Source organism: Danio rerio, chromosome 16 (genome assembly GCF_049306965.1).
Source record: "Danio rerio strain Tuebingen ecotype United States chromosome 16, GRCz12tu, whole genome shotgun sequence".
In the NCBI taxonomy this organism is placed as follows: Eukaryota; Metazoa; Chordata; class Actinopteri; order Cypriniformes; family Danionidae; genus Danio; species Danio rerio.
In genome coordinates this window covers 39,524,608-39,539,683 of record NC_133191.1, presented here as the reverse complement: position 1 = coordinate 39,539,683, position 15,076 = coordinate 39,524,608, and the positions used below count along the sequence as shown (strand labels likewise).

Sequence of the window (15,076 nt, the reverse complement as noted above, 5' to 3'; positions counted from 1 at the left end):
TTTCCCCATGCAGAGATGGCAAAAGAGTTGTATAAGGTCCACGCGTATTTTATAATGTTATCACGAGCCCTAAACAGTAGGTTAATATGCCACTTCACCTTTTACACCCTGAAGAATAAACGCGAACACCTGTACCTACAGGACCCCCATCCCATCTTTGGTCTGGCCCTACGCTACGTCATAAATCGAACGCGCTCTGCACCGCGAGTGTCAGAATCCACCAGACGCCTGACAGAACAGACGTGTATTGAGGAACTCTTAATTTGATACTCAGACAAGGCGAAATCTCAGATAATTAACTGCAGTAAACTCATTTATACACCCTAGAGAGCGTTATTTACTGCTAATAAATGGAAAAAAGTATGTTACATGTTCCCGGTCCTTCCGGACAAAGAAGACCGCCATGTAGACAGAGGATAGGGCCTTCTCCTGGTTCTGGTACATTTGAATGTATTTTTAATGTTTGATTGATGTTGTTTAACCCTTGTGTTGCTGTTTCATACACACTGGGGTCATTTGGCCTCAACTTTCTCTCAGTTTCAGCAAATGGAGTGATTTTTTTAGTGACAAACTATTTTGACATATTTTGGGAAAAGGCTTTTGAATTAAAAAAAGTTTCAAAAAACTTAATTCGGGGCAAATTGGCTTTGTTTATGTTGTTGGCTGTTACGGGTTAAATGGCTTTATTTTTATACTGTCTGTTCAGGCATAACTAGAAGCTGTCTCAAATGAACATGCTGTTTTTATCTTTCAGTGGAAGCAAAATATGACCTGAAAGAAAATATTGGAGCTGGCTGCTACGGCAATGTCTATCGTGGTATCAGAAAAGTGGACGGCAAACAGGTAAGTCTATTCACCCTAGTCCAGTTTAGAGGACATCAACTTTAGAGAAATCATGTTTGATTGCTCACTCATGTTTAATTCTACTTTTCATCCACAGTTTATCATCAAGTCGACTACTTCAGAAGTTGACAGCAATGTGGTAAGTCTGAAAACATCATGCGTGATTCATATTTGAAGCATCACAAAATACATTTAATAGATGAGTCTGTCTGCGGCTGTGGTTATACAAATATCTACTGATCATTTTGTGATTCACTGCTGTTTTCTGTTTATTTATGGTTATGATGGGAATTAATATGTGCTCTGCCGAGTTTTGATGCTGAAAATTTAACTCTGCAGTTTAACAGTGACTTTATATACATATAACAGAAAAAGTAGTCACATGCCAATATTCAATAATTCAGTATATCATAATAATGAACATGCACAATAATGAATAATTATTATTTACACTTTTAGAGTGTCTTTTAAGATTATTTTATTCTGCAACATGTTAAACCCTTATTAAGCCATTTATTTTCAAACATGATGCTTTTCTCATGTTAATCTGGGCTACGACTTTGGGAATTCAGAGACTGTTTGTCTTTTGTTCGTTAACTCTGTGCAGTAAAGTCCTCTCGTTAACATCAGTTAATTTATCTAAAGTAGTTTAGTTTATACTTTATTATAGTGTTACCTATTATTGTACTTTATAATCTTTTTTTACATGTATTTAATAAGCAATACACTAGGTATTGTTGTAATCATACCTGATAAAGTAATCTGTTTCACAGCTCAGCTTAATATCTTGATAATATCAAAGCTTCTGCAATTCATCACATTAAAATCTAATACCGTCTGAAGCCGAATTACCAGATTTTTACATCACAATTGACAAAACCAGTGCAGATAATAAACATCAAGCTCCCATAATGCATTTCAAAAGCATAAATAAACACACAGAAAAAAAACATGAATCACAAAATACGTAAAGCTGCTGATTTACAGATTTTCTTTTACAGTTATATTGAAAAACAGGATTACATGTTGTTGATATGCAGCTAATGTGCACTTTATCTTCAGCCTGGATATCCGTTACCCATACCAATCGAAGTGGCCATGATGACAATTGTGAGAGATCCCCCCAGCCCGCTGCTCATCAAGCTCCAGGAATGGTTTTTAGTTAAAGTGGAGAAATTGCCAAGAGGAGTAAGTGTATTTATACAGCACATTTCATGCACAATGCGCTGCAGGAGGGTTTGTCTCGTTTCTTATTGTCATTTTAATTTTGTAAATTCAAATTCCTAAATCAAGAAGCATTTCTGGACATGTAAATAACTTTGTCTTGTTTTCAGAAAAGCTTGTGGGTTAATGATATGCCGGTGCGGTAAGCAAAATAAACTCATTTCTACTTTAAAATCTATCCTGAATGTAACTGGAAGCCAGTGTAAAGACTAGGCATGGGCCAATAACTGTTTTTAAGGTATGGAAAAGTCGAGGTTTTAAAACTGCCAAATTTTCTGTAATACCGTTGTGTGAGATATATTATTTACAGTTTTTTTAGGACAACGGTATCTCCAGCTGAATAAATATCCAAAAATGCTGTTTTAAATAGTAAAGAACTCAGTGTTTTTGAAACAAATGAGGGCCGCAGAAGTCAATTAATCTTTTGAATTATTTAGCCTGACATGTTTACTGCCAAAAAATATTATAAATCTATTACAAAATAAAATATATTGTTTTCAGAGGGGAACAAGTTTGTCTTTTACCCAGACATTCAAAAAGACTACATATTAGAGCAGTAATCACAATACCGTGAAACCGTGATATTTTGATCCAAGGTTATCATACCGCCACAATCTAATACCGGCCCATGCCTAGTAAAGACTGACCTGAGGACTGCTGTCATGTGCTTTATTTTAACTCATTGCATCTGCTTACAGAAAGTGTGTAAGACAATAATGTTGGTGATGGAGTATCTCGGCCCGTGCAGAACACTGGAGGATTTCCTGCAGAAGCACCAACACCTGGAGGAGAGAGTCGCGCGTACGCTTATCCTGCAGATTGTCAAAGCAGCGCAGGAGTGCTTGAGGCGGAAAATTTGTCATCATGATATTCATGATTGTAATATCCTCGTCATCGACCGGCCTCTGCAAATCAAGCTAATTGATTTTGGCTGTGGGATGCACATCTGTCATGGTAAGTCAGATTATTTCAGGAGGAAGCCGAAAAACATTCATTAGTCTCTGAGACTCAGTTGAATGGGGCTTTAGCTGAACTGCTTGCTCAACACTAAACCTCTCTTTCTGACAGATCCAAAGAAATACCCACCAGACACAAGGATATCTCCAAAGAAGGCAGTTAAAAACACAGTGAAGCAGCTGTTTGGCATCATGCGGGAAATAGAAAAACAATGTTCCAGCATACCTGAAGGTAAGAAGATGACTGGGACTGACACTGTTCATCCCTCCTGTTGAATTATGGGTCAGAATTGACCCTGGCCACATTTTACCAGCAGAAAAACCCAAAACAATGTTTTTCTTTATCTTGAGGTTTGGTGACGGTTTCTAAAATGAGGCCAACATTAGGAAAATATATATTATATTTTCATGAAGACTGAACATTAGGGCACAACAGGAGTCATTCAGGTCAATATTGAGCTGTGTGTGTGTGTGTGTCCACCATTAACTAACTTTCTCTTTTAAAATGTTACAGAATTCATGGCATTTATGAATACCTGCATTACCCTTGGGGATGATGATCAGAGACTGCAAACAGTGCAGCAGATTCTGGATCAGCCATGGCTAAAAAACCAATAAAAATAAAGACTGTTCTAGATATGTGTAGTTTATGCTTTCCACCCTGAAAGAGGACCTGTTTTAGAGGAGATTTTGGAGCACGAGGGGTTCAGCATGACGCAGAGGCTTTCAGCAGCAGGAAATGGTTTCATTCTTCCATGTTTGACGTTTGTCATTTGTTGTTTTCCGCTTCTGCTTCCCAAATTCCTGCGAGGGTTGCAGTCAGAGCTGCATGTAAATGAGGGCCAGTTGAAGCCGCCATTAGAGTGACGTCAGCTTTCCTCCTCACCTGATTGGTTGGAGGGAGGAGGTGTCAATCTAGAGCTAATAGACCAATGGGGAGGCTTCAGCCGGCCCTCATTTGCATGCAGCTCTGACTGCGACACTTGCGGGAGGAAGTGCAGAATGTGGGAAGCAGAAGTTATGAAGAGCTTTGAGAATGGTGGTCTTAATATGCTGGATTTCCGTACATTTAATAATACTGTCAAAATTAAATGGGACAAAAAATATTCTCTAAAATCCAACATCAATCTGGAACTTTATTCCAAATTACATATTTTCTTAATTTGGATGGCTTAATTGTTATTACTCTGTAACTATAATGCTGATAAAATACCAGCTAAATTATCTCAATTTCATAAACAAAATTTCTTAATCGATTCAATACTCCCATCCCCCCTAAAGAATTTGCTGTCGTATTTGATGCCATACCATCTGGAGTTATTAGGTTAGTCCAAGGCATTCTCTATCCTTCTACTTCCCCCCTTGAGACGCTTCTACTACAAAGGTAGGAAAATATAGTTTCTCTGCAACTTCTTCAAACAAATCAGTACATTTACATTTAGCAGACTTACACATGAGGACGAAAAAAGAAATTTACACAACTATAAGAGCAACAATGAATAAGTGCTTTAGGCAAGTTTCAGGTGTGTAAAGTGTACGAAGCAAAACATTAGTAAATTATTTATTTATTTTTTTGTAATACAGTTAGCGGTGGAGCCAGAGAGGCAATTGCAGATTAGGAAGAGAAGTGGAGACTAAATAGTTGAGTTTTTAGTGGTTTCTTGAAGACAGCGAGTGACTCTGCTGTTCTGAGGCAGTTAGGGAGTTCATTCCACCAACTGGGCAGATTGAGCGCGAGAGTTCGGGAAAGTGATTTCTTCCCTCTTTGGGATGGAACCACGAGGCGACATTTATTCACAGAACGCAAGTTTCTGGAGGGCACATAGATCTGCAGAAGTGAGAGCAGATAAGAAGGAGCGAAGCTAGAATTCGCTTTGTAAGCAAACATCAGAGCTTTGAATTTGATGCGAGCAGCAACTGGCAGCCAGTGCAAACGGATGAGCAGCGGAGTGACATGTGCTCTTTTAGGTTCATTAAAGACCACTCGTGCTGCTGCGTTCTGAAGCAGCTGAAGAGGCTTGATAGAGTTAGCTGGAAGCCCGGCTAGTAGAGAGTTGCAGTAGTCCAGTCTGGAGAGAACAAGAGCTTGAACAAGGAGTTGAGCTGCATGTTCAGATAGGAAGGGTCGGACCTTTCTGATGTTGTAGAGTGCGAATCTGCAAGATCGAGCAGTTCTAGAGATGTGGTCAGAGAAGTTTAGTTGGTCATCAATCGTTACTCCAAGGCTTTTCACTGTTTTGGAAACAGTAATGGTTGCCCCATCCATCTGCATTGAAAAGTTCTGATGTTATTTCGTTATGGAACTGTATCAGTTCCAAATGTGACTTTTTTTATTTTATTGGAATTCTTTTGTTTCAGATATTGATTGAAGAAATCAAATATGGCTCATCCCAAATAGCTACTTAATTACAAATAAGATAATAGAAGTTTCATTTAGAACTATTCCCCATACACACTCGGTCAATACTCTCTTAGTAAGATATAAAAAAGATATTGATATTAATTGTTCATTTTGTAAGCAACACAAAAAAATAAGTGCCTAGTTCACTTATTTTGGCAATGCAGTTTTTCTAATTTGCTTTGAAACGATTTTTCTTTTTCTTATTAAGAATGTTGATAAAGATTTTTCCTTACTATGGGAAAATGTTTTGTTAATAATAAAACGGATGCTATACATAAAAAAATATTTTTTTTTTCTTAATCTTCTTATGTTATTAACAAAATTGTATAAACATAAATGTACATTTTCAAACCAAAAACCCTTTTTAATATCTTGCTCACTGAAATGCAGCATTACTTTAAAACAATTTCTAACTCTTTTACAAAAAAATGCTTTAAAAACAACTGAAATGTGTCAATTATATAATCTTTTTCTTTAATATATGATGTATATACCCCTACTGTTAATTTTTTTTTGTTGTTTTCTTTTTTAAAAAGGTTTTCTTTTTGTCTTTCCATTTTCTTTATAATGTACTGTGATTGTATATTTTTACTTGTCTCATAATTTTAAAAAAATGTGGAAGCGGAAAACAGCATCATGTCAGAAAACAATGGAAGTATGAATTCCTGATGATCTGATTTGGTCACTGACCACATGTGTGCTGCTCTTCTATCATTTCTGTGAAACTGAGACTGTACGCAGAGCGGCCTGCGAACCCCATGGAGTGTGTTGAAGCTGTTTTCTGCTGATCAAACTGTAAACTATTGTCTTCAATAAACTGTATCTCTGACTCCTGCTCTTTGTTCATCACACCGGCTCCTTGCATTAACACAAGTCAAATCCTTCAGCGTAGTGATACGGCACTGTAATGCACTCAAAACATGCCTGAACTACTTTATCTGTGTGTTGATCTGACAATAAGTGTGAACACAACACAAAACAACACAGAGAAGATCTGTTTTACAGACTGCAGACTCAATTTAGCCTTTATAGAACAATATTGATGTGTCATGTAATGTTTAAAGCACATTGCCCTGCCATTTGTGTGACTATAATGTGAAATATAAGAGTGTGTTCACTGATATGAGTAATCCTACTATAATATCTACTGAACTAGCACCAGGGCTCTTTCAGTGTCTGACCAGCAAATGTTGAGCTTTAGCCAAAGAACAATGGTTAGAATGGAAATGTCTTCATTTCACAACAGTTTTTAACAACACTCAGAAAAGTTTTGTGGAAAACTGATGGAAACACACTTATGCTTCAGTTTGTGCTAGTGTTACATCTACACAGCACAGTACACTCAAATATAAGCTAATAAGTAAAGTGAGCCAGCTAGTGTTCACTGAGTTAAAGAGACCCCTGGTGAAAATAAGTACATTGCAAGTATACTAACCAAAAGTTAACTTAATTTAAATATATTAAAAGTATTATTACCATACTTTTATATATGAAGAGTTCAGATGCAAAAACCTCTAAGCGCCATCTGAAATGTTCTTCTAAAACGACCATTTTTGTCAGCCTCCTATGTTTATGTTCAGTTATTTCCCTTTAAAGGCAATGTAAAAAATTATTCGTCACTATAAAAAGTCAACTTACTGAGAAAAAGTAAGGAGTCGGAGAAAAATTTATTTATTTAGCATTTGATGTTAATATATTTAAGTATTATTTTAACTATGCATTGAACAATGAACTTATGTAAGAATGTGTCAAAGCACACTTTTAAAGCACAGTGTTAAATAAACAGTGTAAGTTTTCATTCATGCAATTCAGTTCATTACTGCCTTTAAAAAGTAATAAATGCATTAAAAGCCCATTTAAAGCATTTGTTACTGTATAAGAGATGTTGTTGATGCTGACATACGGGATGAGTATACCCAGGTGGAAATAGAGAATAAAGAGAATAATTAGCGTAGCTGCTGTTCATAGTGTTTATAAACGAGATGCAGAAACCTGTGTGGAAACCTACTAAGTGATGCCCTGAGTGTATGCTTTGCTAAACAGATAGGTATTTAATCTAGTTTTGAACTGAGAGAGTGTGTCTGAGCCTCAGACATTATCAGGAAGGCTATTCCAGAGTTTAGGAGCCATAAAGGAGAAGGCTCGACCTCCTTTACTCGACTTTGCTATTCTAGGTACTACCAGAAGCCCTGACTTTTGAGATCTTAAAGAGCGAGTTGGATTGTAGCGAGACAGAAGGTTGTTTAGATAAAAAGGAGCTAGATTATTTAGAGCTTTATAGGTGAGAAGTAATAGTTTAAATTCAATATGAAACTTAACAGGCAGCCAGGGTAAGGAGGATAACTTTGGGGTGATAGGGGATCATATTTTCTAGATCTGGTAAGAACTCTAGCTGCTGCATTTTGTACTAGCTGAAGTTTATTAATAGAGGATGCTGGGCAGCCAGCAAACAGAGCATTACAGTAATCCAGCCTAAAATTATATATATATATATATACATATATTATTGCATTACAGACATCCTGCAAAAATAACTTGAAAGAAAATCATCCAGATTTGAAATGACATGAATGTTAATTTTTTATTTTTGGGTGCACCATTATTTTATGTATCAGGTTAACATAAATGTTTTTTTTTTATTTGTGCTTAGCCAGGTCGTAAACCGCAATAAAGTTAGTTTGACGTTTGACATTCATTAGACATTCATTTATATGGTTCATTTAGTTTTTTAATCTGGAAATTAAACTTTGCAACATAAAAGGCGTATATTTATGCCCATCTGACATATTTTTGGCTCAAACTATAACAGGAGCAAATAATTTAATTGGTTTTAAATCGAATAAAACCTCACAAACTGGAACAAAAATAATTCATTCATGAAAACAAAGACTGCTACTGAAAAAAAAAACTGCTTAAACCAGCCTAGGCTGGTTGGCTAGTTTTAGCTAGTCAACCAGGCTGGTTTTAGAGGGGTTTTGGTTGTGTTGGGGTAATCGAACTAGGACTCGAGTCCAGTTTTGATTGGACTCGGACATAACCTGGCCAGTCAGAGTCGTCAGAAAAGAATCGCCGTTTCAGAAAAGAAGCCGATGGGCAGATTTTGATTAAAGATCCACAAAACAAACTTTTCAGTGGATTCATTTGCACAGATTAACTTGTTTATTTTAAGACTAGCCATATGCTAGCAACATAAACATTGAACATTTTGATTTAATGCAGACTTTAAACGAAATATTCACCCAGATATGATAATTCTGTCGTCATTTACTCAATCTTCACTTGCTTCAAAACATGTTTGAGTTTCTTTTTTCTGTTAAACACATTTAGGCTAAACATTGCTAGACAGACTGCTAGACAATGACCTCCATAGTATTTTTTCCTGCTGATTTCTAGCATTATTCAGAATACATATTTTTGTTTAACAGAGGTAATAAATGTATAAATGTTCAATAAATAAATGGTGACAAAAGTTTTCTCTTGCTAGGAACTATCCCTTTAAGTGTCGTGCGCGCGGGACTTTTATTGTGAAGGTGCAGCGCTGCTGTGTTTCCGTGTTTAGTCAGCGTCGATCATCTGACGGCTTTAGTTTCTTTAAACGGAGTTTTGCAGTATTTTTTGGGAGTATTTAATCTGTTGAAGGGAGAGTTTAGGGTCCAGACATAAAGTCAACAGTGTTCTGCTGTTTTAAACGTACAATTCTTCACATTATGGGGCAGTTTCTTGTGTTTTGGTTGACCTTCCTGCTGATGTGCGTCGCGTTCAGTTTTTCTGAATCAGAATCAACAACAACACAACAACCTACAACTGCTCCTCTGTGCGCAAACGTACGTTTTCATCTGCATCTTTCTTTATTTTCATCCCATATTTCTATTCCATTGAGGTAAAGTTGGTGTTATAGCCGCAAATTCGTTCATTGCCAACTTGTGACTCGCTCCCTATGTTGTTTACCATGATACGTTACTTTGAATATTCGGTCAAAATCACATACAAGTATGACTTGAAAACAACATTAGCTTTGTATTTCCTGAGTGGACAGCTACAATGCCCATCGCAACAAACACAACAAGTTGTTTACTTGCATGAGCAGAAACGCAAGCTTAGTGAAAGCATGACTAAACATGGAGTTCATCACTTCTCTTCAGATATTTTCAGTAGAGTATGCAAACTTACCATCGGGTACCGCGTTCCCAGAAGCTTTTTAGTCACAATTTTTTGGCAACCTGCAAAGAGAGCATAAAGTCAAAACTTATTCAACCAGAGAGATGTCTGATCACACACACACACACACGCACGCACGCACGCACGCACACACACACACACACACACACACACACACACGCACGCATGCACGCACGCACACACACACACAAACACACACAAACACACACACACACTCACACTCACACACACACACACACACACACACACACACACACACACACAAAGGAAAATTGAATGTTACCTTCTGGCCGTCAGATTTCCGTGTAGCCAGATAGACAGTGCCATGGTATCCCTCTCCCAGCTTCTTCCCAAGCACATATCTGTCAAGTAAAGATCCTGGAGAAAACATTTATGACATTCGCTCACTCCTGTTACTCTTCTGCTCAATCTAATCGTGAGAAAATTCTGTAAAACTCTGAAAAATAAAACAAAACCCTGCAGATTAGACAGAAAACATTACGGCAGAAGACAAACCTGAGCTGCTGTCTTTAGCTGAGCTGCTGTCTTTAGCTGCACTGCTGTCTTTAGCTGAGCTTCTGTCTTCTGCTGCAGTTTTGCTGCTGCCGCCATGTTGGATCTGGGCTGTTTTCACTCGTTTTGCAGCAACTGTGTCCTGATCCAGACATCCAGCCTTCCTCTTCAGTGCTCTTGGAGCTTCTGTGGATTCCAGTCAACAATGCATTATTAATGATCAGTTCTTTCATTAATTGGCATTTATTGTATTTGGGGATCTGTTTAAATGGCAGCAGTGCTACTAGTTTCCAGATGTTTTGTCAAGAAGCTCTACTGAGAAATACTTTGCACAATACTGCATCATTCACAGGTTTAAAGGCACATTATGTGAGACTTTTATTATCAAAATCTCCAAAATCCACTAGAGGAGTGATTCATGAATGATCTCGCAGTGCATTATGGGACAGTGTAGTGTCCACTGGATGCACACTTCAGAATCTCTCCAGTAGTAGTAGGTCATCCGGGTACTTCTCACATGCTGTTTGTCAAATACTGTGAGGTCAGACATACTACTCGGCTCACATACTGTCTTAATGTACTATTTAGTATGGAAGCGTGTGATTTTAGACACAGCCAGTGTGTGTGTTCATCCTAATGACGTCACACATCCTCTATTTCTGCTCTGTTTGTTTAGCGAGGTTTTAATATGTTTGTGTTTTATTTGACAGCACAGAGCAGCATTATAACAGAAGCCCAACATGTATTTAGTCTGATAAAACAGCACACGTGATCACGAGCTGAAGAACCAGACGCGCTGGACTGTGGCATAATAAAAGCTCTGCTGCTTTGTGTCGTCGTGCACTGTGCCTTTAAGCTGACATATATATGCTCATACAACTGTAGAAGAGTAACGGGAGACTGACCTGAGCGGCTGTTCTCATCGCTGGACGTCTCTGCAGCTTTGATGCATTTCCGCAGAGCGTATGGTTTGACTCCATCAGAATCACTCTGCAAATCATCATCCGCTTTCCTCTTCACTCCTCTTCCTCCTGATGTGGATTACAGTCAATAATGAATTATTAATAATCGATTATTTCAATATTGCCATTTATTTTACTCTGGGATTTAACAAATGGCAGCAGTGCTCCAGTTTTCCAGTCATTTAAGAGTGGACTGACCTGAGCTGGACGCCTCTGTGTCGGCGTCTACACTTGTGTTCTCCAGCTCAGCAACTCTGATGCGTTTCCGGTGGGCAGATGGTTTACCTCCACCAGAAACACTCTGAAAAGCATCATCTGCTTTCCGCTTCACTCCTCTTCCTCCTAATGTGGATGACAACACAATGAACAATACACTCCTAATCTTAAGAATCATTTATTTTTTATGCCAGTAATGAAGCTTTTTCACGTTTGTTTTCAACTCTGAAAACTGGACTGACACAGTTTCAATTTACTACAACTTCTATGTTAAGCTGCTTTGACACAATCTACATTGTAGAAAATAGTTTGGACTGTGGGGGAACCCATGCCAACATGGGGAGAACATGCAAACTCCACACAGAAACACCAACTGACCCAGCCGAGGTTCAAACCAGCGACCTTCTATCTGTGAGGAGAACATGCTACCCACAGCACCACCGCGTCGCCCTATTTGAATGACTTTTTGGCACAAATAAAAGTCGATAATTTTCACACATACCGTGTATTTCTGCCAATTCAATTCAATTCAGCTTTATTTGTATAGCGCTTTTACAATGTAGATTGTGTCAAAGCAGCTTCACATAAATGGTCATAGTAACTGGAACAGTGTGGTTCAGTAACTGGAACAGTGTGGTTCAGGTTTTAGTGTATAAGTTCAGTTCAGTTCAGTTTAGCTCAGTTCAGTGTGATATAATCATTACTGAGAGTTCAAACACTGAAGAGCAAATTCATCGATGCGTAGCTCTACCAATCCTGAACCATGCGAGGCAGTGGCGACAGCGGAGAGGGAAAAAAAACTTCACCTGATGGGAGTGAAGAAAAAAAACCTTGAGAGAACCAGACTCAGTTGGGCACGACCATTTTAATTTCTCCGCTGGACAAAAGTCTTGTGCAGAACTTCATTCGCCGTGGTTTATGCTGGAAGATGGCCTCAATGAAGACTCGTCTGTTCCTGGAGCGTCGCTGGAATCAGACACATGTTCTCCACTCCCCACGACCATCAGCGCAGCAGCAGCTCAGGATATGGCCTGGTCCCGGATATGGAATCCTTGGGATCATCACGTCGCTGGTCTTGGATCCAATCAGTGACTCCGCCTAATCTGAGGACCTCGGGATGAGTATCCCCAGGTGAAAATAGAGAATAAAGAGAATAATTAGCGTAGCTGCTGTTCATAGTGTATTTAAGCAAGATGCAGAAGCCAGTGTGGAACCCGCTAGGTGATGCATTGAGTGTATGCTTTACTAAACAGATAGGTCTTTAATCTAGTTTTGAACTGGGAGAGTGTGTCTGAGCCTCGGACGTTATCAGGAAGGCTATTCCAGAGTGTAGGAGCCATGAAAGAGAAGGCTCGACCTCCTTTACTTGATTTTGCTATTCTAGGTACTACCAGAAGCCCTGAATTTTGAGATCTTAAAGAGCGAGTTGGTTCGTAGCGAGACAGAAGGTTGGTTAGATAAACAGGAGCTAGATTATTTAGAGCTTTATAGGTGAGAAGTAATATTTTAAATTCAATACGAAACTTAACAGGCAGCCAGTGTAAGGAGGATAAAATTGGGGTGATATGATCATATTTTCTAGACCTGGTCAGAACTCTGGCTGCTGCATTTTGTACTAATTGAAGTTTGTTAATAGAGGATGCTGGGCAGCCAGCAAATAGAGCATTACAGTAATCCAGTCACGAAGTCATAAAAGCATGGACTAGCTTTTCTGCATCTGAGATGGATAGCATATTTCGTAATTTAGTGATATTTCTCAGATGAAAGAAGGCAGTTTTTGTGACATGGGATATATGGTTTTTAAAAGTTAGATTGCTGTCTAATATGACACCCAAATCTTTTATAGTAGAGCTAAAGCTAACTTTGTATCCCTCTAATTGTAAATTGAGTTGCGAGATCTGCTGTGTGCAAGATTTAGGCCCAATAAGTAATAATTCTGTTTTGTCGGAGTTTAAGAGAAGAAAATTGTTGGTCATCCAGTCTTTGATGTCTTTGATACACTCAGTTAGTTTAGAAAGTTCAGACGTCTCGTCAGGTTTAGTTGAAATATATAATTGAGTATCATCTGCATATTTAGCAGTGAAAGCTGATCCCATGTCTTCTAATAATGTCTCCCAGAGGTAGCATGTAAATTGTAAACAGTAAAGGGCCTAAAACTGATCCTTGAGGCACCCCATACTTTACTGGGCAGATTTGTGAAGGCTGTCCATTTAGATTCACAAACTGGTAGCGGTCAGTTAAGTATGACTTAAACCATTGTAGAGCCTGTCCCTGGACACCTGTAGACTTTAAGCGATTTATGAGGATATTGTGGTCAATGGTATCAAATGCCGCACTAAGATCGAGTAAAACTAATAGCGAGACGCACCCTCGGTCAGCAACTAAGAGTTGCAGCTTGCCTCTGTATTATGAATTTTAAGTGATGAAACTGTAGAAAAGTGTGATTCTGTAACGGGAGACTGACCTGAGCTGCTGTTCTCATCGCTGGACGTCTCAGCAGCTCTGATGCGTTTCCGCAGTGCATAAGGTTTACCTTCACCTAAAACACTGTGAAAATCATCATCCGCTTTCCTCTTCACTCCTCTTCCTCCTGATGTGGATTACAGTCAATAATGAATTATTAATAATCGATTATTTCATTAATTGGCATTTATTTTACTCTGGGATTTAACGAATGGCAGCAGTGCTCCAGTTTTCCAGTATTTCTCCAGTCATAAAGAGTGGACTGACCTGAGCTGGACGCCTCTGTGTCGGCGTCCACTCTTGTGTTCTCCAGCTCAGCAACTTTGATGCGTTTGCGCAGTGCATAAGGTTTACCTTCACCTAAAACACTGTGAAAATCATCATCCGCTTTCCGCTTCACTCCTCTTCCTCCTAATGTGGATGACAACACAATGAACAATACACTCTTCAGAATATAAAGATTGAGAAAATCCCCTTTAAAGTGGCCGAATTAAGTTCAAATCAACATCTGAGTTCTGACATGTTTACAGTAGAAAGTGTTCAACTTGATGGAGCATGATCATAATATAATATTGTATTGATTTTGGCCATAATAGATAAATCAATCACTTTGATCCAGACACTGTATTGTTGCCTAGTGGCCAAAATCTCCGCATGCTCACTGGATTTAGCAGCTAACTGAGTGAAACACTTTGCACCCTGCTTCATGTTTCAGAATCTTCAGTGGTGATAAATGTATGGTGCTGAAGCTGTACAAGTTTTGATGGAGACACACCTGAGCTGGTTTTCTCTTGATAGCTGCTCATCTCTGTGTCTCTTGTGTTCTCCAGCTCTGCAACTCTGATGCGTTTCCGCAAAGCGTATGGTTTGCCTTCACCTAAAATACTGTGAAAATCATCCTCCGCTTTCCTCTTCACTCCTCTTCCTCCTACTGTGGATTAAAACACAACGAACAATAAACTCTAAATCTCAATCTTGATTTTTATTGTCAATATTTCATAAAAAAAATCCTAACATTGAGAAAAAAATCACCTTTTAAATAGTCAAATTAAGTTCTTAGCGGTGCAGATTATAAATATCAAACACTCAGATTTACAGCAGCAAGTTTGTAAATAATTTCATGCTTCTGTCATATTTCAGGCCCGTAGCCAGAGTGTGGGGGGAGGGGATAGTACAGAATTTGTCCTATACATAACCTCATTTGTCCTATTTTGGCTGCTACACCATCATAAATTGTGAAAATAACCTGTTGAAAAAAGCCGAATCATCTGTTGACGTCACATCAGTGTGACTTCAGCTAATCAGTATGCAAACTAATA

General features: G+C 38.5%; 3 protein-coding genes across 5 annotated transcripts in view; 1 reads left to right on the top strand and 2 right to left on the bottom strand.

Moving 5' to 3' along the window:
• The first annotated feature begins 206 nt into the window (after positions 1-206).
• Positions 207-6,253, top strand: LOC101885342 (serine/threonine-protein kinase pim-2). 2 transcript variants are annotated; one of them, XR_012392263.1, is made up of 8 exons: positions 207-438; positions 755-843; positions 941-982; positions 1,906-2,031; positions 2,178-2,209; positions 2,766-3,021; positions 3,136-3,255; positions 3,538-6,253. XR_012392263.1 is itself a non-coding variant. In XM_005170803.5 (7 exons), the coding sequence occupies exons 1-7, from the start codon at positions 351-353 to the stop codon at positions 3,639-3,641; spliced, it is 825 nt and encodes a 274-aa protein (XP_005170860.2). In that variant the 5' UTR covers positions 207-350; the 3' UTR covers positions 3,642-6,253. The 2 variants fall into 2 exon arrangements, 1 of the variants encoding a protein (XP_005170860.2); XM_005170803.5 differs by lacking the exon at positions 2,178-2,209.
• Positions 4,560-11,472, bottom strand: LOC141378245 (uncharacterized). 2 transcript variants are annotated; one of them, XM_073926287.1, is made up of 6 exons: positions 11,277-11,472; positions 11,022-11,147; positions 10,120-10,302; positions 9,887-9,981; positions 9,595-9,644; positions 4,560-5,289 (listed from the first exon to the last, which is right to left on the bottom strand). In XM_073926287.1, the coding sequence occupies exons 1-5, from the start codon at positions 11,470-11,472 to the stop codon at positions 9,627-9,629; spliced, it is 618 nt and encodes a 205-aa protein (XP_073782388.1). In that variant the 3' UTR covers positions 4,560-5,289; positions 9,595-9,626. The 2 variants fall into 2 exon arrangements, with proteins under 2 accessions (XP_073782388.1, XP_073782387.1); XM_073926286.1 differs by lacking the exon at positions 4,560-5,289 and having other exon boundaries at positions 8,568-9,644.
• A 2,203-nt stretch (positions 11,473-13,675) lies between these two features.
• LOC141375033 (uncharacterized) overlaps positions 13,676-15,076 on the bottom strand; it is a 34,192-nt gene continuing 32,791 nt past the window's right edge. Inside the window, exons 10-12 of the mRNA XM_073926288.1 lie at positions 14,533-14,688; positions 14,025-14,168; positions 13,676-13,884 (exon numbers count right to left, since the gene is read on the bottom strand). Of these exons, the coding sequence (XP_073782389.1) occupies positions 13,676-13,884; positions 14,025-14,168; positions 14,533-14,688 (509 nt within the window). The remainder of the gene's footprint in view (positions 13,885-14,024; positions 14,169-14,532; positions 14,689-15,076) is intronic.

What these genes read in the sequence shown, in the direction of transcription:
- LOC101885342 (XM_005170803.5), top strand. Translation starts at nt 351, where the DNA reads ATGGAAAAAAGTATGTTACATGTTCCCGGTCCTTCCGGACAAAGAAGA. An exon ending in GAAAAGTGGACGGCAAACAG is followed by an intron (nt 844 to 940) that starts GTAAGTCTATTC and finishes TTTCATCCACAG; the next exon opens with TTTATCATCAAGTCGACTAC. An exon ending in TGGAGAAATTGCCAAGAGGA is followed by an intron (nt 2,032 to 2,765) that starts GTAAGTGTATTT and finishes ATCTGCTTACAG; the next exon opens with AAAGTGTGTAAGACAATAAT.
- LOC141378245 (XM_073926287.1), bottom strand. Translation starts at nt 11,472, where the DNA reads ATGATTCTTAAGATTAGGAGTGTATTGTTCATTGTGTTGTCATCCACA. An exon ending in CACAGAGGCGTCCAGCTCAG is followed by an intron (nt 11,148 to 11,276) that starts GTCAGTCCACTC and finishes AATCCACATCAG; the next exon opens with GAGGAAGAGGAGTGAAGAGG. An exon ending in AGCTAAAGACAGCAGCTCAG is followed by an intron (nt 9,982 to 10,119) that starts GTTTGTCTTCTG and finishes TGTTTTCTCCAG; the next exon opens with GATCTTTACTTGACAGATAT.